A 27,511-nucleotide genomic window follows, 5' to 3' on the forward strand; every position below is an offset into this window, starting at 1 on the left:
TATCGTAAAATCTCCAAAATGTCATTGAAATCCATGCAGCAAATCAGGGAGAGAGGACTGTAACTTCGAGACTCAATGCACACCAAGAATGAAAATTAGAGCAACGATTTATTTTTTTGTGGATTGTTTTGTCTTCTTGACCTCTAGTGACCTCCAGTGATAAATAATTAGGCATTACTCTTAAGGTGTTAGTCTGACAAACAGTTTACTATGCCAATGTTTCGAACAACTATCATTATTCCTTGAGGCTTCAATGAAATATCATGCAATGGAAAATGATAGAGTTATTTTACAATACTTATTAGAATTTAAATATATATGCTAAACAGTATCTTTTAAAAAAAATTTTGTGGTATACATACAAATCTAAATATCTTAATTGAATTATTGCTGAGTTGTTTGTTGTTTTACTGCTAGGTTATATTTTACAATTAATTTTGGTACATCAAATTATGATAAATTTTACTTTTTCAACAATAACTGTTCTTTCATTAAAGCTATTTTTTAAATATATAATACTTCTTTAAATCAATTTTTAGGCAAATTATGATTGGTATTTATAATTTTAGTATTTTCCAATTCAAAAGTATTTATTTTTGTGGTCAATTGCATGATTTGTTACTGTGCAGATCTGAATCTTATTTTGAATTGATAGATGTATTATGTTGAGATTTTCTATTTTTAAATATTAGGATGTCTGTCCCATTTATTGTTATCACAGTTGTGGCATACTGCTCAGTACACTACACTGCTTCTTAGAATTAGGACTTCTTGTTTACATGATAATACATTTTTTACAATGAGCTTACGTCAAGTCTTTTTCTAGGCGAAGCATTTCCTGTTTGTAAAGTTCCTCTTCTCGACTCACTCTCACTCGGTCAGTATCAGCGATTTGCTGCTGATGCAGCCATGATTCACCACCAGTGAGTAGCATTGCCCTTAAATTAGAAAATAAATTATAATTATACATAGCTGATAAAAATAAGAGAAATACAGGTGAGCAATTTTAGCATACATAATCAAAATGTTAAAATGAAACCACACATAATAACTCGACACACATTGAAATTCAAACACGCTGTTATCAAGATTCAATTGGAAGATTTTGAAAGCACACTTGTGAAAATAAACAGCTAATAAGTACCACATTAGATGGCCAATCATCAAAATTACACGGCAAAAGTGACATCATGCAATGATAATACATTTATGTACATGTCCTACAAATATTTTTAACAAAACAAGTAACTTTCCCATTTACATTATAAAATAAAGCACATTTATACACCTTTGGTGAATTAAAAACTAAAGTATGTATTCAGTAAACATTGAAATTTAAGAAAATATACTGTTGAATACTGATTTAAGGTTTATCGGCTAAAACAAAGAGCAGCAGGCTTCTCTCTTTCCAGCTTTGGCTAAATTCAAAAAAACAAAGACCCAATCAATCAGCCCTTTAACTAACTCACTAATGGCTACTTTATATGTACACTTCTACATGGTGCACAGTGATGGGATATATCAAATAACTTTCACTTTTTCAAGGTCATTTAACACATCCCCTGCCAGACCTCACTGAAATATCTGTGGCAGACATCAAAACCCAGATAAGAAGTTTACCACTCCACACAGGTATGTTTTTCAAGCTCCAAATTAAAGCCTTCAAGTTGCGTGCTTATGTTTCCTAGATAATAAGTTCCCACTTAATTTAATAGCTTTCCTGGCTAAGAATTCTCAACTGATGATACACAACCAAAATATGTATTCCCTTTGAATTCTACTCCCCTAAGAAGTTCAGCAAGATTTTTACAGATACATATTTTGATTTTCATTTAGCTTACCATTTTTTTTTAAGTTGGCAGGGCTAATTATCACTTTCCACACTTGATATGTACGTATAAAGTAGTAAGATTTTTTCGGTGAGATCATTCAATCTTGTAATATCTCAAACCACTTCCTAAAGTGCATCCCTTAATCTAATGATTAGGCCAGTTTTGTAATACGTACATAGCTAATTTTTGCAGTTTCTAAGTAAGATTACCAGTTGTTATGAATGTGAATGGCAAGGACTGAAAGAAGTGGAATCATTAAAGGAAAAGGTTTATCAAACAAACAACCATGGATTTCTTCTTTTCCTCAGAACGTTAACTTGATAAAATGATTTTCTTTGAATGAAATGAATTTGGAATTATGTATTTCCAAAGATTAATGTAGCAGTGAATAACCCATAAAATTTTAGCTGCCTTCCCTAATAAGAAGTTTTTAATCCTCAGTCCCTTATAGTCAACTTTTTAAGGAGAGATATCTTGAAACAACATATTGAAAGATAAACAAAGATATTGTACTGCCCACTAATGCTATTTAACAGCTCACAACAGCATTTGGATTGCTTTGCAATCATCATCTTACTTATCAGTGCCTGACGTTGTTTGTAAGGCAATCGAAACACGTGCAGTAAGCTCTTAAATAAAATTAGGGGGCACTACGATATCTTTGTTTATCACTTGAAAAACTTCTCATCAGGATTCCAGTGCATGTGCCAAGCATTTTATCCAGCAGCGTATAATCTCACTAAATAGCATTTGAAAAAACTTGAGACTCCACATGGCGACGTATGACACAGAATGAGTTAAACATGTGCTATTCCCATTCACGTTTTACCCAAAATTAATTTTTTTTTAAATTGATGATTGATATAAATGATGGGTGAAGAGAACTTATAGACTGAGGTAAGTACACACATTGAAAAAAGCACGATGATAAATTCTATGTTTCATAAACAAAATATCAACCTGATCTTAATGAACGTGTCCCTAATGGTTTCCCGAACTGAGTGAGCTTGTGCTTGGGACATTCGCCTCAAGTTCCTCACTTCCTGTCGCAAGTCTTTGGCTTTCCTCTGCAGGACTCTGAGCTGATTGTACATTTCCGGGGTGAGGTGCAGGTCTGAAAGGGAAAAACAATATGCTGCTTAATCATTTAAATCAGTCAACCTCACTCATGTTGACGCATCTAGAGCACCTTAATTTAATGCATGTGCTGCGTGAAACAGTGTTCAATTATTACATCTTCCCCTTAGGATTTACTTCATCCAGTTGGAGGAGAGTGTACCAAACACATTTGAGACACTTGTGGCATTCAAGGTGCATGTAGCAAAGAGAGGCAAATGAAGTGATTTCACAAGAAATGGCACACTAGTCAGTAAGGTCACCTAACAACAAGGTCATCTGCAAATATGAAAATTCCGCTAGCATGGACTAAAATTTTTCTCAAGAGTACTCCGTCAAATTTAGGTACTAAGATCTTTTCTTGTAAAGCCATTATATCTTCCGAGAGAGGATGAAGTAGTAATTGATTTGTTAGCACACATGACTAGAAATTAAGGGATAATGGACCTAAGGATTTAATTAAAAGCAATTGGACTATTTTTTCTGATAAGAAATTTTGAGCAAAGAGTTCAATAAAGTCAACTTTCTTAGGAGAGATGTCGTGGAACATAAAAAATGATAATGAGAAACAGAGATATCCTATTGTCCACAATTTATTGACTGAGTACTTACTACACATAACAAGTACACGTACGAGTGAGGTAAAGGAAGTGTTAAAAAGAAACGGAAGAAATTTGACTAACTGAACGAAAATGAGTTCATTTGTCACTCCCCTATTTTCGACGTAATCCCCTACTGATGTAACCCCACTTCCTTACCTTTTACCTTGTGACATGATGCAAGTCCAGGATTGTTTGGGTTTTTTGGTTGTTTGCATGAGGTAATATCTTATCTTTGTTTCTGAGCCTCCTCCTAAACCTTCCCTCCCCCACCACATACTCCCTTCTCATTCTATACCCACTCCCCCATATCTTCCTCCCCCCCACATTTTTGAAGATATATATACATCTGTTGGTATTTGAATTTTTTGTCAGTTTCTTTAGTACCTAAGGATGATTGTATAACAATCGAAACATGTATAGTACTGGGTTAATAAATTTTGGACAATACAACATCTCCATTTATCATTATCATTAAAGTGTTCAAGTCTAATCAAAGAGGAAACTTAGAGAAGATATGAGAAAACAGTGGGTGAATAGATGAGAGGCGATGGAATGATACAAGCCAATGACAAGGGAAGCTGAGTAAACATGTTCGGATATGGAAGATTACAGATTATATGTATGCAATGAAGAAAGGTAAGAAAGAGATTTCCAGGAACAAAATGGCAGATTAATGTCATTGTGTTAGAAGACACTTGTATACACCTGCCATTAATACTTTTATTCTGACTACCCAACACTCACTTTTAGATTACTCCTCACAATGGCAATAATTAAATTTACACATCTAAATACATATAACCAGTCAGTAAAAGATGCACTTGGCAAGTGCCAAAAAAAGGGATGGAGATGAAATCAAATCAATACATCACTCCACAAAGCAAAAATCTGAACTATGCAGTGCTTTCTGTTGCCACTCCAAAAACATTGTTAATGGTTGCAGCATCCACGCTAAGAAAGAGTTGGAAAATTTCTTCACTCTGAAATATAAAGTCATGACAGGCACAGTCACATGGTCATAGTATTCCTTTGCTTGTTTTCCTTTCCTGCATATAACAGAAACAGAAGGAGGGAGAGAGAAATTGGTAGCTGGAATATAAATTAACATTGAATAAATCCAAAATATCAAATCAAAGAACACTGTGAGGACTATTCCTCCCTGAAAAGATAATCAATCAAAAAATGGTTATTACGTGGGTGGAGCATTGGAACTGTCATCCATGTTTGCACAAGAAAAACTGTTTCCAGGAACAAAATGGCAGCTTAATGTCATTGTGATATCATTGACTGGCAATTGCAATCAACTGAGACTCCCTTGGCATAAAATATTAGTAACTTCATTGTGTCATGGATAGGGATGTGGATAAGTAATACTGTTAATCATGAGAGATGATGCAATGAAAACTGATGAAGGCACAGTCATTTATTGAAATTTAAAAGTAATTGTGATGCAGCTTGATTGATAATTAGAAATAATGCAAATTTAAATGAGAATGAAGCACTACAAATATGTATTCATACCAAGCCAATACATGTTGCTAGAAAAACACAATTTACCCCAATTGCAAGATTACTTGAGCAGGGCTTTAAGGCAGTTTCCTGAAAACTTTAATCCTAAGCTAAGTATGGAAGGGCAACTTCAAAATGGAATTACAGGATAAAACAAGAGAGTAAAAATGCAAACAGCTTAAAATGAACTTACCTCTGTAGATATGTCGACCTTCATATTGCCCAGGTGATAATGAGACTGGCTTTGGAGGTGGAGCTGGTTTATGGCGATGATCTCTCTCTGCAAATAATTTACTTATTCAAATACAGTAAGGAATTTCCAAATTGAAAACAATGAGAGCATAACTTTGGTCATACTCTAATGAATGGACAAGCGTGGGCATGCCTTTATGCGATGAGGTTGAAAACTTTACATCTACAAGAGTAACAGTAAATTCAGAAGAAATTTAATTAGTCTGAATGAGTGAAGGATAGCCATTTCCATCCATTTGCAGAAAAACAAAATGAGCCACATTTTGATAGTGTTGATCATTTTTCCTGCAATTCTTGAAATATGCACCTAAAAACATAAGTCAACTTCTCAGTGAATCCAGATGACAAAAATGAAGATGAGAACTGCAATAAATGAGATATTACTCTGCAAGGGTATCTCGGCTACCAAGCTCTTAGCTTAGTGAAAAAACAGGAAAAATAATCAACAGGTCTAAGGTGGCTACTTATAAATCATGATTGCATTAATAATAGCTTAAATATGCAGGAATACTGCTTTTCACTTAATAATGGGATGAAAATAAAGCCACAACCATTTACCTACAGGAATCGAAAACTAGATATTGTTAATGTGATGTTTTGAGTTGTAAATCCTACAACACACTTTCTATATCACTCAGTATGATCACATTTGATGCAAAGGTTGGTCTATTCCTTGGATTTTTACTCTAGTGATGTCAGTGGGGAAATAGCCATGCATAAAAGCAAGCATTTACCTCCAAGCTCTGGAGGTAACTATTCTGTTAACATTAGGATGGCATAAAGGGCTTCTAAGATCTATTTTAATGCACTAATCTATGAAGTTTCTCTCTTTTGAGCTAATAACTGATGAAAATATAGATGGCACAGAGAAGAACATTAATAATGGATTATTTTTGAGGCCATTAAATTCTTAATATTTTGCGAGGGCTCAGGTCAGAAGGAAGGATGGATAAATGGGAAGAAAGGGTGACAACTCCCACCCATACCCCACCGACAAAGAAATAAATATGGAACAGTGACAAATTTAAACATAGAAATGGATTGTTTTTACATCTTTTTTAAATCTCATAGCCACTAAAAGTGATCGTGTTAAGGTATTTTTTAAAAATTGTCTGTGAGATGGCTCCCCTAACAATCAGAATTCCATTCCCAGACACACTTATATTTTCTAACTCCTAAGGAATCACCCATACCTACGTAATTCATCAGTCCTTCACAGGGCCTGGCATACGCTCGTCTTCATATCAATCCCTCCACTGCAAAAGCACTCAACAATCACCCACCGAATCAAATCTGTCCATCTAGGAGCCCAACATTACAAATACGCTCAGCTGGCAGTGTCCAGAGCATCAATGCTCACCTCCATTTCTCCAAGCTTCGGAGGTGAGCATTTGTGCTTCGGCTATTGCCAGCTGAGCATATTCATATTGTTGGGCTCCTAGATGGGCGGATTTGATTCGGTGGGTGATAGTTGAGCGCTTGTGCAGTGGAGGTATCGACATGTAGTTGTCTACAAAAATGAAATGAATTTTTTAACCCTTGGGCTGCGGTAGTTCACGATTTTAGCTGCCAGCAGGGGGTGCAGAAGAGACCCCCTCTGCAGGAGGCACCCCCTGTCACAAGGGCTGGTCTCATTGAGTTAAGCCCCTTAGCGATCCTTTTGGCAAGGGAAAGTGCCCAAGTGCAAGATATCCAGGTAGCAATGATAATTTTCGGTAAATGCTGCAGTCAGCAAGCAAAACGTACATAAACCTTCCCGCACTCTTAGGGTTAAACACTAGTGCAGGTAAAAAAAATCAAAAAGTCAGGTAAAAAAGAATAACACAGTGATGTTTGTATGATTCATATGTCAAAATGAAAATAAATTCCAAACTCCCGGGGCTAAGTGACAAAATAATAGCTGGTCCCAAAGAGAATTCAAATGATCAAAATAATGGCTCGTTAATATGTAGCTTATCAGTTTTCATTGGCAAATAACTTTTCATCTTCTACTCTTTCCCACTATTTTCTTGGTATAAATGCCCGAAATATGAAACAAAACCATCTAAAATCCTGATCGTGTAAGCTTTAAGACATTTGGCCACAATCTATCAATCAATAAGTCCAACAGACACAACACTCTGCAACTAATGTAACTATACCTTTCAATTTGATTGATCATGAATATTATAAAAATAAATCCTCTCCTATTTTTTTTAAGATCAACACCAAATAAATTAATTAAGAAGAAAGAAACTAAAATTTATATTTTGAAATAGATTATAGGCATAAGACTAAAACACAGATGAGTACCTTGCGAAGATGTTCTTGGTAGAGTGGAAGATTTTATTGCTGGTTTAGGAGGTTTAGTATCCGCTGTGCATGCCGTAGAAGAAGAAGAATGGTTAGTGGTGTTTTTTTAAAAAATACACGTCACAAGGAAATTCTCTCTTCAGTCATGAACATAAGAGCAAAAATTCATGAGTCTGAGCAAAGGAGCAATAGCAATGCTATGAGGGAGGAGAATGTAACTGAGGCAAGCATGGTATCTTAATAAGCATGCCACAGCTATCACTTGCAACTACCTGTGAATATTTCCTCAACAATATAACTCTCACATTAATTCAAGATTATTGACTATGGAATCTCACACTAAATATGGAGAGATCTTGGTAAAATACATTTTTGACAGCAAATGACCCAAACAAAGAAAATTTGTTAAATCCTAAGAAGGTTTTGCAATGTGCGGCATATTTATAGAAATTTGGAGAGGCAGTTCTAAGTTAGCAGGCACATCAAACGCTATCATGAATTTAATTTAGCCATTTCATACAGGGTGCCAGCACTTATTTGACATTGATTTTCATAATATCACAAGCAGAAAGGATGAATAACAAATTATTAGCAAATCAAAAGTTACGATGACAACCTTCCTGCCATTAGAGAACAATGATTTGATAACATAGCAAGAAGCTACCCACAAAATGCAGTGAAAAATGCATACTATGCAATACCCTAAAGGTGAGGCAGTATGACAATGAAAAATACCCAAGCAATGAGGACAAGGGACAGATGGCATCAAGGAATTAACAGATTACGTGAGTGATATCCCCCATAGACCACCATCAGTTGAGTAAAATGTGCTTCCCCATGACATTACACTCTTGAAAAAATAGGCAGACACAGGTCCACTAGAGAAAAATATACCACCAGTTACATAGGTTAGTAGCAAGCCATGAAAATTAAAATTAACTTGTTAAAAACATGAAAAATCCAATGTTAATGGTAAATGAATCATGAAGGGCAAGGAACAAAGCACAGAAAATCAATATCATCATTTCAACATACACAAACAACAAGAAATCAGGTGTAGTACTTGTTGCAAGAGGCATGTGGTTTGACTTGCTCTATCCATGGGAAATGGAATGAAATACTGCACGTCAGCAGTTGCATGAAATCATGAATATAGCCTTTTCCCGAAAACCCATTCAAAGATATAATTAAAATGATGAGTTATACCCCATAAAGAAATCATGGATCACCATTTAAAGCATAATCAGCCAAGGGTCATATGGAGAAAATTTTGTTTATTTTTGGGCTGACATCTCAAGTATGAAAGGTCATGGAATTATAACAGGTATATTTTGCTTTGATTCACCAATATGTATCAGTGGAGTTGGTCATTTCTTGTACGGTGAAAAAGAGGCCTTGGACTGAGGCTAAGCTGAAGGCCAAAGCAAGGCAAATGAAACACATTTGTGTACGTAATAGGGAAGGACAATCCAGGATTTTTTTTTGGATCTGGATGTGGAATGGTACCTTGGTTTCAGCCGTCGGATCATCAGAAATTTTTGGATAAAAGTTCATTTTTTTGCACTTGAAAATGAAGCTTTTAAAGCAATTAAGAATCTTTTAGGTTTATAAAATAAAATTTTCACTGCAATTTTCATCTTGAGTCCAGAGGAAAAATCATAAATATTATATCATGTACTCGCTAGCTCACCAGAATAGCTTCTCACACATAAATAGGTATAGGAAGGTATATTGAATAAAAAATGGCGATCTCAAATAACATACATAAAAATGATAAATATTTGGAGCAAGCCATTGGTGTCAAGGGACCTCCATTGCAGATGTTGAAAAATGCTGTTTATTTATGCAGATGTTTATTGCAGTTGATGAAAAATGCTGTTAATTTAAGCAGATGTTTATTGCAGATGATGAAAAAAGACTCATGCAGTGAGCAACCTGCATGGAAGCATTATAAAAAAACTTTGGTGCCTTTATTACATTAAATACGGTTCCATGTGGCAATCATTACTGATAATTATGCTCAGTAAATGACATCAATATTTCCAAGCTTTCAACTTATGAAAGCAGCGTGTAATGAAATGCATAGCTATTTTTAAAAACCCTGTGAAAACCTGTAAAAAGTGATACAAAAACTGAGGCTGATGATTTCATTCAATGTGGGCACTCCATCTCCTGAACAATTACCACAAAAAACGCTAATTAACAGCACACTCAGTCATATGCAAAGCTTGGGAATCAGTGATGAACTTAAGTTATAAGCTCATGCATTATAAGACAATCAATGAAATATGGATTCTAATTTAATTCATAAGCATGACCAAAGATATAAAAATCTGAGGGCACCTTTTTCCTTGGGATAAAATTTATCCACCAGCCACGTAATAAAATAGTCACAATAGAAGCTAACAGTCGTACGAAAAGAGAGGTAACTATATAAAGGCATCACTGTGTGCAAAGAGAAAATTGGATCTTTTTACTTCCACTCATAGGACGCTCCTTCTAATGTGGTGTGAATTTAAAATACCAGATCCAAATCAAACTTTTTCAGTGAATTTGGATCTGATTTCATTATCCAAACGAGACAATAATATCTGCCGATACTTGGATCCAAGGTATCCAATCTGACCGTCTTTAGGGAGCACTTGAGGGACATTTCTTTCAAGGGAAACTTCCTTCAAAAACATGAGAGATTAGATACATAATTTCTAAGGAACTCGGAATGATCCTGTTAGAGGATATCCTGATGGAAACCCTATTCACCAATTATTTAAAAAGACTTGTGATAAACATGAAACTGATATATTTGCCAACTAAACTCATTCCAACTACTAAAGGTGATGATGTTTAAAAAATATTTATTCATGAATGAGATTCAGCGTGATATAGCGGCAGTGTTCTGAATATAAGAAACCCTGCTCAAATCGGATGCACATTGCTCACCTAAGAGAGACAGCTGTTTGAGCGGGCGTCCGATTGATAATCCATTCAAAATTTACAAACAAATTGAACAAGAAAGGATGTAAAATCACCAAAATAAAGAGGTGTGCAATAGGAAAAGTGACAGATGCTGAAATGATTACAGCTTTAATGGATAAACTAGTTTTTGATAAGAGATACAAGGACTCTTGGGGTTTCACGAAATGACTACACTCCTTTTTCTTTGTTCAATGATACTGGAAATGAAATATTTGCTCCCTTTTTCCAGTTTTTGCAACCTTGCCTCAAATGTCTTGAAGTTTGATTTCCAAAGAAGTATACGGTAATAAAATTAAATTAATATTTTGATTCTTTCCATCAATTTTACCACATGCCCCTAAAATAATACTTAGAATTTTCCTTATAAAGAAATGCACCCTTCAACCATTATTTTTACCTGCGTGCTGTGGGGAATGCTGTTTTGGTGAACTCATATCAGGAGGTTCGTCGCTAAAGGATACAGATTTTTCAAAGGAGACCGACTTGTCTGGAAGGAATACACACACAAAACAATGATACAATGGTTTATAAAAGACCACCACCAACATACATAGGCCACAGAAAAGCCAAAAACTTGACAATGAAAAGATGAAACAAAGCTAACTTAAATAAACTGGTTTCAAGCAATTTGTATGCCAATGCCTAATTCAAGTTTCAATAATGGATACTTATTTTATCATCATAGCTAATATCTTGTACATGATTAATAATTTCATTAATGATTTTTAATTTCACAATTTATTACTCAATGGAAATATTCATAGTCTGTAGTTACTTACTAGTATATGAATAAAAAATACAGTCAACAATAATGTATAGCCCACGTAATGCATGCAGATTTTAAGAATAAAAATGTTACTCAGAAACTGAGGTAGGATAAATAAGGACAACAAATGTACATGCATCCTGATGCTAATGGAATACAAAGAGGGTGAACACAAAAAATCAACAGCAATTAAAAGATACCACCTTCACCAAAATATTCCAAATATCAAAAAAGTGGAGAGACTATGAATAAAGAAAATAAAGATTCTTTCAGTCATTCCACAGCTGGCACAGGCCACAAAACCTCTCCTTCGCTTTCGTAGCCCTTTAAAAATAGCAACCAGAGAGCCCCCTTTCAACAGGAGGCTCTCTGCCTGCTTTGTGGAGGCACAATGGAGGTTCCACCATGCGTTAAGAGACGCTCGTAGACGCTGCCATCTGTGGACCAAAAGGAGTATCAAGTGGGCTACACTCCTACTCCATTGGTCAAAATCTCTTTACAATGTTGTTAAGTGGCTGACTGAATTCAATTTACCTCCTTTAAATAAGTTTTTCTTAAAAAATCGTGGAAAAATATCGAAGAAATAAAGTAAAAAAACAGTAAGAACCCATCCCCGGGTTTCTGCTTCATATATGGTAACGTTAACAACTAGGCTAACTGATTTGATGTTATGTTAGGCAGTTAGCACGTGAGTACTCATGACAGGTCTTAGAACTCGCATGAAAATGAATGAACTCGTGAGTTCATAGTAAGACTTTAATTTGCATAAATACCTATATAAATATTTCCTTCCATACATATGAGTTAACCCTATTGTACACAGTGCATTGGTGTTTTACCATCCTATTTGCTTTTCAAAGAGCATTGAAGCGCATAAAAATATTGCTAATAGTGGGAGGAAACATCCTACCAACCCAAAGGAAAATGTTTGGCAATTAGCCATCAGTTTCTGTTCACCTGCAGCTAATTTACCATGGAGGAGGCCCAGTTTACTTCACTTCTTGTGTTTATTTATCACGATAATATTAAATTTTTATTTTCCCCAAATGAGCTCATGGGTGGACAATAGAAATACATGTTACTTTCGCAATTGTTAATCCACTCTTGAAATGTTCTCCACATCTAGTGAAATATGTGCCAAAATTACATCATAAAACTTCAAGAGGAGAAGCTTTTGCTTAACATGTATCCCTAGAGTAAAAACTGCGATGCTATTGCCGTATATATAATTTTCTTATTGGACTATATTTTTCGCAACCACATTTGTTATTACCATATTTGCACATAGCAAAATTTGTTTATGAGATGTTATACAAGCATTCCTCAGAGTTTAACTGTATATTACGTAACCATATGACAGTGAGTAGCACACAGGGAATTGAAACGAAACTGGAGCAGAAGAAAGTGATATTTAAAGCAGCATACGTGATTGCCTGGTGGAAGGGAAAATTGCAGCACAGGAAATCCTGTGCCACAGTGACTCCACTGGGCCTCTACTTTGCATATGGAGGCAGAGTGAGCTGTACTGGCTGGGTCTATAAAAGCTACAAAAATATGAAATGACAGACTTATGCTTAAATGTAAACATACACATTGAAAGCATTGATAAGAAATGAAGAATTTTAGAACATACCACAGTAGACGGCAGATTTCACTCCCTCGTCAACATATATCAATATGAATACATATTTGGAATATTTCAGCTAATGTGAGAATGAGACAGAATGAAGTAGAAGAAACTAGAGTCAATTGGGTTATCCAAAATAAGGTATTACCTCTACCCTTTCCTAGCTTGGGAGGTTTGGTGTCACTGCGTAAATATGTATCATCTGCAAGGAGAAGCATTAAGAATTACAGATCACTGCACTGTAACAAAAGTAGCTTGCCAACAGCTCATAAAGCTTTTCAAAGGCATACACTATGAAACCATTAACTACTGGAAAAGCTTTGAGAAAGAAAAATGAATGTACTTGGCTGAATGAATACAAATACAAGATGTTGTCACAAAATTGTTGAAAGTGAAGGAGTAGGCAATGAATATGAAAGAAATGGAGAAATACAAAAGACAGACTTCAAAAATATATTGCTTATATATGTATTACACAAATATAACAATTTGTATTAAAACTCATAGGTATGGCTATAAAATCTTGGAAGTACTGCGTGAATTGCCCAACAATTCATATTTCTAACGAGCATGTCTCATTGGTTGCTTATTCTGGCTGCAAAAAGAGGTGCCCTATTTTAAAGCCACATTACATCTGAATTATCCTACAACAGTTAGCTGGAAATGTGAGAGAACAATTATTAAAGTCACAATAACTTTGTAGTGCAGTAGTTGAGGAATAAAGGATAACACCATGCTGTGAATGTTATGGAAGCATAAAAAAGCTATTAGTTGATTATATGTTTAAAAATAACACGAACACACACAACAATTACATGTAAATAACACAGAGCACAGTGCCAAAGAAGAATGACAGTTATAGAAGTACACAAATACAAGTATTAATTTGCCATAGATTATGAAATGAAGGGGAGAATGCACAACAAATTTCCTTGGAGTTATTATGAAAGAATTTCTTCATTCACATTTCTCCAAAGTTATCAATTGATGAATCATTAACTATACCTTTATTAAATCCAAATGAATTTACTCACAACAAAGATGACATGACAGAACACAATCTGAAACCTAATACCTATATTTGATTTAATTTAGGCTATATTGAATGACAATCACAGTAAAACCACCTTGATACTTCCTGAGTAAAGAAAGAACGACTTTAATGATTCTCACATAGAAATTTATGACTGCAGCAAATTCACAATTTATGACACACTGTCTGGAGAAATGGTAACAACTACGCAAGCACCCGTCAGAAGATGAAAAACTAATGACATGCAATCAGGAATGTCATAATAGTCTCTCCGCAATGCTTTATTTTCCAATAGTGGTGACAACTGAAGAAATTGTAAATAATGAATGATGTTTTTTCACTGCACTCTACTTCACAAACAGAAATACTTAATTTGTTTAGAGGCTAACTTCTTTCAAAGCCATATATGTAGGTACTTCCATGGCCAACGAACTTGAATATTTGATGTAAACTTGCATAAATAGGGAAATGTTTTGAGGTGCTTTAGGCAAGGATGGAAACGGATGATATATCAGCATTAGAAATTATGCTTACAAAGACCAACAATATCTTAGAGGTGATTAGTGATAATTTACATCAGACAAACAAGTAATCTACTTTCTCATGTAAAATATGTTCCGTGAATGGATATAAGATGCTGCAATATTTTTCAATATAAACTGCCACAATCACTGATGATACAAACATAAATCTGGAATGGTGAGATTTTCTTACAGCCCATCAATCCTTACTGATACCTTTCAGTAGCAAACTGTTATGGAAGTTAACAAGGTAATTATCTAGACCTTCACCCAATCCTTGGAAATGGAGCGCTCTGGGCAAATACCTCCACATCCATGACCGGCTGAATGATGAATTTTGTCTCAGATTTCAACTATCATAGTGATTCTGATTTCAGCACACACCAACCACCAGTATTTCATGCAAAATGTGCTCCGCACACTGATGGATTAATTTCTGGAGACTAATCTAATGTCTCTTGAGTCCTAGGTTTTTCAAGATCCAAAAAAGCTTGTTAATTGTCTGATTTGACCAGCCTTTCTCCAACTGACACTCTATACTATAGGTATTTTGAGACTAGAGATTTTTGCTGACTAAATATTTGTCACATCATTGATAAATTTATGCATTACTCGAATTCCACCAGAGCTTATATCAGATCAACTATACTTTCCCAAATCTAAGACAAGGTTTTTTTTCCTTTCCAATTCCTGCAGATTAGGGAATTCATCTAAATATTGAATGGAAAAATTCCCTCTTCATTTGCAGTAATAATATTGATAACCTGATTTATTTGTATAATAATTATGGATACCTCACTTAGGCTTTACTGCCTCATGGCCTTACAGCGAAAAACTGACAATACAGATAGCTGTACCATAATTACCTAATTTCATTTTAAATTCTCGTATACAAACAAAATGTACCTTCTATTCTACGGCAGCAGGCAAAGATTTGGCCAGCCCCAATCAGTTCAAACCTCATCGACTTCCTTCACATTTGCAATTTTTCCTGCTGAATCTGGATTTGGCTTAGTATAGCACACATTTTTCAATTTCAGAAATATACAATGGACCTATGGATGTGGATAAGTTATAAAAGGAAATAATGCTTTCATCATAACTGCCAGAATTAATTTTGCAATTCAGGTATGTCAGACTGGTTCTAAAAGTACAGCAGCATGAGTTCTTATTTACCGAAACAAAAGAATTGTTATAATATAGACTCCGATTCCAAATAAACAATAAAAGAAATCTCAATTAGTCTTAAAAATGACGGAACAGCAAATACATAATTAAGTCCACCAAACCCTTCTTTATACCTTGACAATGATGACCAGGTTGCCTAATTAGTCACTCTAGTCCTTGAAATCCAATAAATGCATGGCCTCCATTAAGACTCAAGCAAAATATGAGGCTATGATATAATGCCAATTGTGCTTACTTACTATACTTATCTTCCATAGATTTTGGGCAAAAATGGGGCAACTATTATCAGAGGTGTGTAGTGTAATTATTTTCAAAATTAGATTTTTCCTTAGAGCAATTTCAATTAAGGGGGATCGTCTTCGAATTGTGCTCATCATAGATTCGTAAAATTACAGCATGTAAAATTGCTGATACTGTAATTTTTAATAATTTTGCACTGTAAGAATTTAGCAGAAAGCAGCAGACAAGGAAAATTCAGTTGAATTGCCTATCACGTTCATGCAAGGATAGTGCTCATATGTAGAGTACTTAAACTTGAGGATTCATTTTATTTGTAAAGCTCAAACATAGCAAATATCAGGGACACAGTATGTGATATGTTAGCTAAAGCAACTCAGGAGTACATTCACAGAGTATTTTCTGCTGGTTGCTATTGCAGGACACACATTTAAAGAAAATGAAAAACATCTGAGAGAATAACTCCTCAAACATTTTTGACAATGAGTTTTATCCAGAAAGCACAATCAAATCTTCTAGGGCAGCAATGATAGTTAAATTCATGGAAAGTGATCCATATTGTGGCTCATATTCAAGAAATTTGGTCAAGAAATATTCAAGAAAGTTTGCTTTACGATTCTTTCACCAGCTCAGTGAGAGGAAACTCTGTTAGAAAGGACAAAAATCACAATGCATCTCCAAACATCTTCATGTTGATGAGGATATCAGTTAACTTTATCATTCCCTACTGAAAACTTTTCACTTTTGTCACTATATTAGTCTGGAAAAGAAGTCTGTTAAACCATGGGAGCCCTGAGAGCAATGATAGAGATATTTGAGCTAATGGAGCCATTTTTTTCAGTACGCACTAATGGTTCATGATGTCACTTTCAAAATAGTTGATTACACACTCAAGTAACATTCCAAAAAGTTAATCAAAATTGCACAGCACATAATTTTAATATAATGGGCGACAATAAAAATGATAAAATCATCTTATTCTACACCCATTTTATAAACTTGTGAAGTTTTTCGATTGCAAAGATTTTGCATCAATTTAACTTGTGGACAGCATATTAAATGTATTTTATGAGTAGTGCTTGAATATTTTGTGTGAATGATTAAAATTTATAGACGTATTTACTTATTATTTGCTTGTATGATATTATTTTCTCTACTGCCATTATTAGCCAAATGAAATTAAAATTTATTGTTATTATTTTACGTCACCATAGCATATTCCTGAAAACTACTTTCAATTATATACATTTATACAATGATCTCTACGTAAGATATACTTTTTAACATAAAAAATGCACTACATCAAGGTGGCAGGCAAGAGATATTGTAGAGGGTAAAGAAGAACTTAACCGCATTCGCAATAGTCTTGCACTACCTACTGCATTCTTTGCCATCATGTTTACAGCCTTGGCTAGTATGTATTCCCAAAATGGAAATCTGTCCTTAAAAATATTAACAGTTTTCCATGTATCAATGGAACTTGCAATTTGTAAAGAATAAATACAAAGCTTGAAAACCAAAATATTGGCAGAAGACCAACAAGCATCCTTACAGTGAATCACATTAGTTAAAAAGAACTGAGATTCCTTCACTTAGAAATTTATGCAACAGAAATATTACAACTGCTAGGCTTCGGCTGAAGAAATTTTAAGTGAAATCCAAAATTTTCCACAATAAAGGGTACAAACCTATAGAACTTGAAATTATACGTACATTTAATAGTTATTTCTTTACTAATAGAATGAAATTAAGCAGGAGACTATTTTTGCTGGTTAAAGGAGAAGCAAAGCATAGTAAGCGGATATACTGCTACTGGAAAGCTTTTTATTGACGTTTTTTCAAAAAAAAAACTTCATAATTTCACAGAGTATAATTAAATTCTATCAAGTAGGAGAGCCACCACTAAAGATGATAAAAGTTCACATACAAACTAAAGTCCAGAGGCAATCAATATCTAAAAATTTCAGAGGGAAAAAATATTCCACCATTTGCTTCACCAACAATGATGCCTATCCCACCAGCGATATTTACTGCAATGACCTTACATGTCAAAAATAATTATGCCAAATTCTCCTCAAACTCACGCATTCACAATCATCACTACCACAAAAAATGACCTCCACTCTTTTACCCTCAGAGCAGATAGGATCAAGTGTTGCCCACATGAAATGGAATTTGGGTGTTCATTAATCAAACAAAAGAATTTAAAAATAAATAAATAAAACGCACCACCCTCCTCAGGGCAAAACTGGAAGAATTTCTTCTAAAAATATTTTGTTATGCACGGTGACTGAATTGATGGGATGAATCAGCGTAAAACAGTGAAGAGTTTGTGAGGTTGTTAATTTTTTTTTTTTGCATATACATAAGCTGTCTGAGGGGGTGAGAAGCCAAGGGGTACAAGTGATTTTTTCTACCTCAGCAAAAATTAGTTAAAGAAAACAAACAAGATCAACTAGATACATATTTAGTAGTGCATTTGATGATTTCATTCATTCCATGTCAGCACAAGACAGAGACTCCCTCTTATTCCTTGGCCACCGAGTTTTGTTCTATCAATATGTGTATCTATCTCTGATTAGAAAAAAATCACTTCACCCCTTGGCTTCTAAACCCATCATATGTCATAGCAAACCTGTGATGAAATATTCCACAAATCTCAGCACACAAATTCTTTCTTCATGGATATCAACCCCAGTAACCTTCTCTTTGAATTAACTGACGGCTTTCTCAACGTAAACTTCTATCCTGATATAATAGAAACTTACTCGTATATTCAATTGCAATTTATCCCAATTAGATGAGGTTTCAGAAGCAGCCTACAGATTCTAAAACACAGCTCATCACATAAATCGTCACATATATTTACAAATAATACAACGGCAAACCTTCTCCAAAAGATGACTACCTTCAATATTCTCAAAAGGACAATATTTAACACCATGAAGTACCCATAAAGGCACTGCCATGACCTAGCTATAAAGCTAAAACAGTTCTGCTGACTAGTTTCCCATTTCAAGTTGTACGTACATGAATGAATGAGAAATTTATGATTCTTTCATAATTTTTTTCTTGAAAATGATAGCTATTGGAAACACAACTTCCATTAGAGGCATTTAGAGTTCTAGTAAAATTAGAACAACAATGTACAATGTTGTTACTATTTTTTGCTTTGCTCTGGGTACCTTGTAAGAATTTGATGCATTGGGCAAGTTTTCACCTGATGTGTCACGCAGCAATATCTGATTTTTCCCTGACACTCGCCTGAATCCCTGGGCTTTCCCTACGTACACATACTCGTTCCAGCAGACCACCATTTCTTGATGATTTTCCACAAAGGTTAGCACTCTCCCTGAAGATCATTTGCATCACGTTTTCAAGCAGAAATAACTTTTGTGACAAGACAATTCCTCCATGAGAGACACCAACATAATGAAATGAACGTGAGATATGGAAGATGAAAAGTGAGAGAAAGTCAAATCTAATGCTGGAATATAGCACCAACAGATGCTTCAAAATGACAAACAGATTGTATAGATGATTTTTAAATGACTGCTCAATTGTACTAGATGGTTTTACTGCACCAAATTGGAATACAAATAGCAATCTAACGCATGTAAAAACAATCTACAGAAAGGCAAGGTGTTACAGGGTTAGATAATTAAATTGGAAGGGGAGTACCTAGGTAGCCTACTGCTTTAAAGTGTCCAATATAATTGATGGCGAAAGTCAAGTAGCAAGTACCACCACAACCACCAAAATACTCCAGTTGACACAAATGCAGCATAATGATCCCCCAACAAATAATTAGACAACACAAAAAAGAAGACAAGGAGAAGAGAAAAGGAGAATGGAGTTATTCACAAACCTGGGAGGGATGCTGAGCTTGAGCTAGAGTGCTTATCATACTCGTCAGCTGAAAGAAAGGAAACAGGGAAAGTGGATGAAGGAACGAGATGTAGAATAATGATGCACAAGAAATAAGACTGCACGGACAAGACATCTCAGCAATGGACCATCCATAAAAAGGAGAACTAATCCACACACAAAGACATCTTGCTATTGAACAGACTAGATGTGGTTAGTGAATAGCACATAAAATGCATACTGCCTCTACACACATTGACACATAGTCTACAAAAGATAAAAGGAGTGTTCTACGAACTACAACACACATTTCTTTCTGTACATTTGAAGACCTGGAAATGCAGTGGCTGTTCAATTACAAGAAGAAATCCCTAGACAATTTCAAAGTTTTCACATTACATGTACATATGTATTAGGCTTTTGAGCTGAAATACACTGATAATTAAAATATGAATAAATTTTATCCTTGGGTCAAAAAGTCATGTATGAAGCATGAATAACCACAGAGACGGAGCGAGGAAACTGATGGGTATTTAAAACTTTAATTACTAAAAAAATAATCCCATTGCTTTAATATTTGAAGGAAAACTCCATTTGTGAAGAAATTATCCAACCTATATCAATAAGAAAATAATTAACTGATTAATTCCATCAATAAACAATGTATATCATGTCCTCATAATTTAATGGAACTTAATGCATGTAATATATGTCTGAATATATATTTGAAGGTTTCATAGATGATAAATCTGAACAGTGATTCAACTTACAATTAGAAAAATATTGTGCTACAAGGTCTTTCAAAAAAATAAATTTGCCAAGAGATTTAATCGATACTTTAACACATAGCATTAATATTATAAATGAATTTGCAATTGCAATCGATCGCAAGTTTATTCAGCAAAAAACTTATTTAAAACAACAAAAATTTTAATGGAAGATCAAAAGTTCAAAAGAAGATTTTGATATTAGAATACATCAATACTTTTCAGCAATTATCATCCGTTTATACAATGAAAATTAATGACTATTCAGAGGAGTATGCTCATATAATTTGCCATTTATTCACCACTATGTATTTATAAATCAAATCAACTTTATAAACAGATGTAGGAATATGGGGGAGATGATTTCAAATCACAAAAGTAATTTGAGCTATGCAAATTTGAAGATTGAGATGAGAAAATGAAAAAAAAAACTCTTGTGCATCAGAACAACCTTCTGGCACAAACAAAATGAAAGCATCCAAAAAAAAACTTTCCCAGCAGCACATTATAAGGAAATTATACCAAAACCTTTAGTGATCAGATGATAACTACCTGATACATGTAGTTTGCATAAACAACTACGCACAAACATTAAATACAATCTAATCAAGAATGATTTCACTGAGGTTCCAAGATTTTACTCATGGTATAGAATGAAATTTTAGGACAACAGTGGTAAATTATATGGCACAAAAATAAAGGAAATTTCAAAGGAAAATTAAAGTTCATTTTTGTACTTTAACACGAGCAATGCTAACACGAACTTCATAAGCACATAGTAATGAAACTGAAGGTTTGTTTCACTTACCATTTCGGTAAGCATCTCTTGATGCAGGGACCTGAAGATAGTTGCCGGGAGGTGTACCATCAGGAACGCCAGGTTGCGCTGTTGGCGCAGCACCAGCTGTTCCCCCAGGGGGAGGGCGACCTTGAGTGAGGGCTTTCTGTACAAGTCCAGTCAAGTTAGCCAGCTGACGTTCCATGTGCTCCACACGTATTCTGCAAGGATTCATCAAGGCATCCCCTTCAATATGGCTAAATCAAATTGATCAATATCTTTAATGAAATGAACTCCCATTAGAAGTGTATTACAAAGTCTAAAATAAGTGAACATAAGTCATATCTTGATGAGCGAACTGATGCTAACAATGATGAGATTAAGGTATTATAAAAATATGAGCATAATTTTACTCGTTAAATATAAAAAATAGTTAGCAGAAAATGAAGAAAAGAATGTAATATAGGCTATAAAATCGGTGAAATTCATTTTTTTGATCAAATTGTCATTAATTCCTTAGATGAGTTCAAGAAAATTAATAACATAAAGAAAGACAAAATGAAATGATAGGGAAATCAAGCACAGTGCAGATCATAAACCAAGCCCAAATTGCATTCTTCGAAGAGCTAGCATACTTTCTTGTGCGTGAGACTGATCACTTGCTTTTGAATGCACCCGAAGCCTGTCCGAATATTGACATCTTCACCCCAACTATCTAGCCTGTAGCCATTTAGCTACGATGGGAGCAGCCTTGATGAGTTGGGGTGAACTCTGAATTATTCACCACAAATGTAGTAAGGATGAATTTTATATTTAATGGATGTATAGTCAGTGAAGTCATTTTGCACTGTGTGCCATTTTAAAAGGCAGGAGTAGCATCAAAAGAAGCAAACACTTGAATAACCAAGCGTACCAAATAATTATGACAAAATTATTGTTACAATGTAGAAAACTGCATTGGAATGTAAACTGGGTATAGTAAATTAATCAAACTACTTGATGTAAATATCTCAACGACATATACCTGAACCATGCCATTCTCAAAAACCTCTACCAATCCTATTAACTGACTGAGGAAATGGGCATATGTCTTAAAATCATACACTGACCACCTTATAATTAGTAATCAATGAATTGTGAAGTTGTTGTGACTGAATCAATAGGGTCCAAACACTCAAGTCATTAAAGAATGCTAGTGGCTACGTCATCACATTGTCACGCATAAGCATCCCAGCCCAACGCATGCTCGACAATTCGGAGAGGACTGCAGATTCAACATGAAACATTATTTTAAGCACTGAGATTTTTACAAGTTTAACAGAGCTCCCCTTTATGGCTTAATGAGATTAATACAAAAGCACATGCAGCAGCACCATGAAATAAGCTGGAATAGAATGATGATCACACTACACAGCTTTCAACTCCTCAAGACAGAAACATTAGAAGCAATACAAAAATTTACATAATTAATATGTAAGGTATTGGATCAAAATTCTCATAAGAATCGTAAAATAACTATGCACATTTTGCACAGAGAAGTCTCATCCAATCGACAAAAAATCATAATCTTTACGTAAAAATTGACATAATGAAATATCCGATCACTTAAATAAAATTGAGTGGAGCTTCTAATCCTATTAATTGGCTGAATTAAATTTAGAAGTGAATCCCTTAAAGCCAATTAAAATAGGAAGTAATATCACCAAAGCCAGTTTTTTGGTTGGCCAGGCACAGGGGAGGAAAATGGTACCCTGTCGACGGCAGGTTAAGACACTTCAGAAACATGTGAATAACCAAAATTCTCAAAACACTCTTATCACTTCAAGAATTCTCTTTTTAAGAAAAGATGTCAAAAAACTCAAGCACTCACTGGAAGGTATTAGTTTAATTACTATCAATAGTCATTAAACTAATATTTGTTGAGTGATGGTGATGCATAGCAAATAATCCAATGAGATGTCTCACTTTTAAAAAAAGACCACAGTATTTTTCAGTCACGATTTCCCTATTCCAAGTACATATGTATCAGGTAATTGGGCACGTAAAGACACATTCCCCTCCACGATGATGGTTGCCTCTCCAACCAAAAAACTGGTTTCAAAGACATTAATTCATATTTTAATTACCTTTAGGAGACACATTTCTAAATTTCATCCAACATCCTTTGATCATAAAAACATGTACTTTCCTGCAGTATCATATACCATCAACAGAAACATGATATTCATCTCTGGTGTCAGGATATGGCCATGACAATGGAATGGATCGAAGTCACCAAATAAGAGTAAATGGTGGATTCATACACACAGATAAATAGGCAAACAATAGCTGAGAGAGAAAAAGTTCTGTGAATATACCTTGACCTACAATGGATTGGAATCAGAGCAAGCTAAAGTTTTGACGTGTTCCCAAGAAACACAATGCCACAGAGCAAATGAGTAGCAGATTGACTGAAGAATTAGAACTGCATGAAATTCAAGTGATACATGTGATTCGTATTTTCCCATCAATATTTCATGAAAACAAAAAATTAAATCCACCAGTATACGGTAGCAACAAGTAAATCATTCTGTAGCATTGTCAGAATTTGCCATGAAAAGGATGAAAAATTACATATCGCCCATGTATAAAAGCAAAACATGCTGCAGTTTTAAATTCTAAGATGCAAAAACAATAGAAATAATGATAAACTCACTTGAATGTGCAATGAAAATGAGAAGTGATATTTTTACAATCTAATGAATCATTCAGAATTGGAGATGAAATTAAGGCAATTCACACACAATAATTGATATATAGTAATTAAACTAATATCTCTTGAGTAAAGGTGATGCACAACAAGAAATTCAATAAGATACCTCATTTCTAAAAACAATACCACAAGAGTTTTCAGTGATGCATTTGCCACATCATGTAACAGGTAAAATAGTTGGAAAAACCACTAATGCTACACATGTAATCAGCTGCTTCTTGCTTGGAATTGGCTTATAAAAATATTAGAAATATTACCATTAATATTTTTCCATCTTACATCCCTGAAATAATTTGAACACTAGATTTTATAGTTAATCACCCGATTTTTCGAAAATATTTCGATTGAAAAAAATCAAAATTTGGCGTGAGTGCAAAGTATGCATTACCTTTCCAAAATTTTACCTTTTTTTCTTTTCAAAACCTGCTGCTAACATTCACTCCAAAGTCATAAGTTCAACTCCAACTAATCAATCATAAGATTGAAACAACAGAAAATGATTTTATGTCCATTTGCATTATTTTGATTGCTCAATAATAGCACAATGTGTACAGCAGCAATACAAGCACCTCATTTATTAAAGGACTTAAATTAGAATACATGTAAATTAAAGGTCCAGGTAATGATTCTAGATCCAAAATTCTCATGAAACTGCAAATGTACTTCACCAAAAAGGAACAAACAACGAATTTAAGCACAAATCATCCAGTTGAAAAGTATTAGATTAGGCTTTGAATTAAATAAAGAATAATACCTGATTTTTCCAAGCCAGTCTCAGAGATATTGTCCAGAGGTATACTAACTAAGTCTAATTCAAACATTTATTTTTCAAATGCACACCAATTAAGCAAATTAAAATAGGCCAGAGGAAATTAGGGACTATATATCTAGCAGATTCATACTGAGGGGCAAGGCAAAATAATGAGACAATCGTGGAGCACTGACTTATTGAATACAAGAAAACACCTAAAATGCAAATGTGAATGCATACTGTATAATAAAAAGGAGTGGAAATCCAATGCTATATGCAAAGAAACCTTTATATTTAATGAGATCTATTGTACAGAGTGCAATCAATGGTTGAGTGAATATTAGGCCAACTTCAATGGCACTGAAAAATGTACCCACATATGTATATAAATTAAGCAGACAATAACTACCGGTATACCTAATTTCTGACATTTTTCTAATACTTAGGCCACAGAAAAATAACTTCCTGAAGATTAGCAAACAAAGACGGCAGTATATAGCCTAATTAAAAAAATTAAGTACAGATTGTTCACCTCAAAAATGTTACCTAAGAACTGAAAATCACAAAAACGGAAACCTCTAATCAGCAGAATTTCCCTCTACCCAGCAAAAAATTTCACACAATACAGGCACATGCAATTGTTCCACCAATACTTAGTACGAATTTACACATGTACAACAAAATTATAATGCAATCTTTCCATCTGTGGCATAACTCTCAGGAGAGATTGGAAGAAAATGCAGGAATTCTGAGTAGGGTATTAAATCCAAGTCTTTCAATGAAAAAATGTCCCATTCCATGATTAATGAACTGAAAACGATTTATCATGACTGTTGGTAATTAAATACTTGAAATTTGAAGAAAAGTATCAATCTCATCATGGGGTTTCTTGTCCATTGAAGTTCATTATACATAAGTAAACAAGACATTTAAAACTACGTATATATTTACAGTCATGCACATTCTGAGAGTATTAATGGGAAAGCAGGGCGTGATTACATTAAACTCGACAACATAAAATGCAAAAATCAACACATAAATAAATGAGTGTACCAACATTGTCTCAATATCATTAAATATCTGGACCACCTGTAACAATTGGGTGGTATCCCTACGTAGTGAGAATAGGAAATTAAACTTCTTGCAACTATAAGTTGTAACTTGAAAGAAAAGCTTTCAAAGCTATACCACAGGCATGTACATATATCAAAATTAGCTTCATATCAACTAAATGCATCGGTCTCCATTACTACCAAATTTCGGCCATGCTATCCAAGCGCGGGGGAAGCTTACTGTTAGGAAAACTGGTAATATGTAAATTTAATGTTAGGCCATTTTCACAATAAGTAAATGTGATCCTCAATTAATTTGGTACTCAAATTCAACTACCAGCTGAAAAGTCCCACTGAAATTTACTATCCTGATTAGCAATTGACCTCTGAGCAGCATACACATAAGCATGACAGAGTTAAACACATTTAGATGACTACAAGGTACAGTATTGTAAAGGAGAAACACATTTTTTATTCCATTATTTATGATTCTCAGTTTAAATTGTGAATTTGATTTATTTCAATTTTATGATTCTTTTCACAAAAATATCAACTACCAAAATGCTTTGAAAGTAAATGATTCCAAGTTGAAACACCGTGCTTATACTGTTACTATCATTACATATGCTTAAACTAGTAATTTTAACAGTCTATTATTAATACAGCTGACTCCCAGTTATCCGGCTGCAGTTTATCTGCGTTGCGGATTATCCGTGCATGATTTTGACTCTCGCTCAATTTTTTTCACGATCTTTATAAAAAAAATGGGATGCAAAATCATTGGAATTATGGCATTAATGCTAGGATACACGGGGCTTATTATTTAAGTTAGAATCCCCATCGTAAAACGGAAGCGATTACGTGCTAGCTGCATTCACGGGAGCACTATGTTCCTGTTTTCCAAGCCTCGCAGTGCGTGACCGTGCTCCTTGATCACATATACATGTTGCGCAGCAGTTGTAAGCCAGACAACTTGCGCAAGATGTGACAGCGTTGCGTGGTGCTTTTGTTTTGTGTTACCCGTGTTTTTTCCGATGTCATGCAGAGGTTTTGAAGCATTCACGCAAACCACTTTTCAGCATCCGTGATCACGCAGCCGCGGATGCATGGTTTTCCTAACCAGTTCTTATATGGAGCCGCAATAATATGAGTAAATCCTTGATATCGCCGCTAAAAAGATCGCGGTTTGGCGAAGAAAGATCTCAATGAGTTCGGGAATCACTCTTACATAACAGAATAACTGCATAAATAATAATATATTGTTTGTTTTACATAAATTATGAATATAAAAAGACATTTAAGAGAAAGTTTGGGTTATCCGTGTTTTTCGATTATTCGTGCCCTCTCTCCCATTGGGATGATCGGGAGTGTGCTGTAAATCTAGGGAGTTAAATTGGCAATCACAACTGCCTTTTTACAATTCTTTCCAAAACCTGCTCTTAAAATTCACTTCAAAGAAACAAGTTCAACTCTGCTTTTCTGCATTTTCAATCTTCCAACTGAAAATACTGAAAATGTATTCATGACAAAGCATAATTTCTTTAAAGAAGAGGCCAAGAAAAATAGTTTAAAACGATTTTAAGAATATTATTT

At 34.5% G+C, this 27,511-nt stretch overlaps 1 protein-coding gene across 23 annotated transcripts in view; it reads right to left on the reverse strand.

Annotated features, from left to right (window-relative positions):
* LOC124163590 (coiled-coil domain-containing protein AGAP005037) overlaps positions 1-27,511 on the reverse strand; it is a 242,090-nt gene that overhangs the window by 23,672 nt on the left and 190,907 nt on the right. For 12 of the 23 annotated variants that reach the window (XM_046540600.1, XM_046540584.1, XM_046540596.1 and 9 more), the window contains 8 exons: positions 21,394-21,584; positions 19,820-19,867; positions 13,121-13,174; positions 10,977-11,066; positions 7,604-7,666; positions 5,253-5,339; positions 2,793-2,946; positions 810-938 (listed from right to left, as the gene is read on the reverse strand). In XM_046540600.1, coding sequence (XP_046396556.1) covers positions 810-938; positions 2,793-2,946; positions 5,253-5,339; positions 7,604-7,666; positions 10,977-11,066; positions 13,121-13,174; positions 19,820-19,867; positions 21,394-21,584 — 816 coding nt within the window. The remainder of the gene's footprint in view (positions 1-809; positions 939-2,792; positions 2,947-5,252; positions 5,340-7,603; positions 7,667-10,976; positions 11,067-13,120; positions 13,175-19,819; positions 19,868-21,393; positions 21,585-27,511) is intronic. The other 11 variants (XM_046540585.1, XM_046540587.1, XM_046540590.1 and 8 more) reach the window with 11 other exon arrangements.

The sequence above is a fragment of the Ischnura elegans genome, chromosome 8, assembly GCF_921293095.1.
Source record: "Ischnura elegans chromosome 8, ioIscEleg1.1, whole genome shotgun sequence".
In the NCBI taxonomy this organism is placed as follows: Eukaryota; Metazoa; Arthropoda; class Insecta; order Odonata; family Coenagrionidae; genus Ischnura; species Ischnura elegans.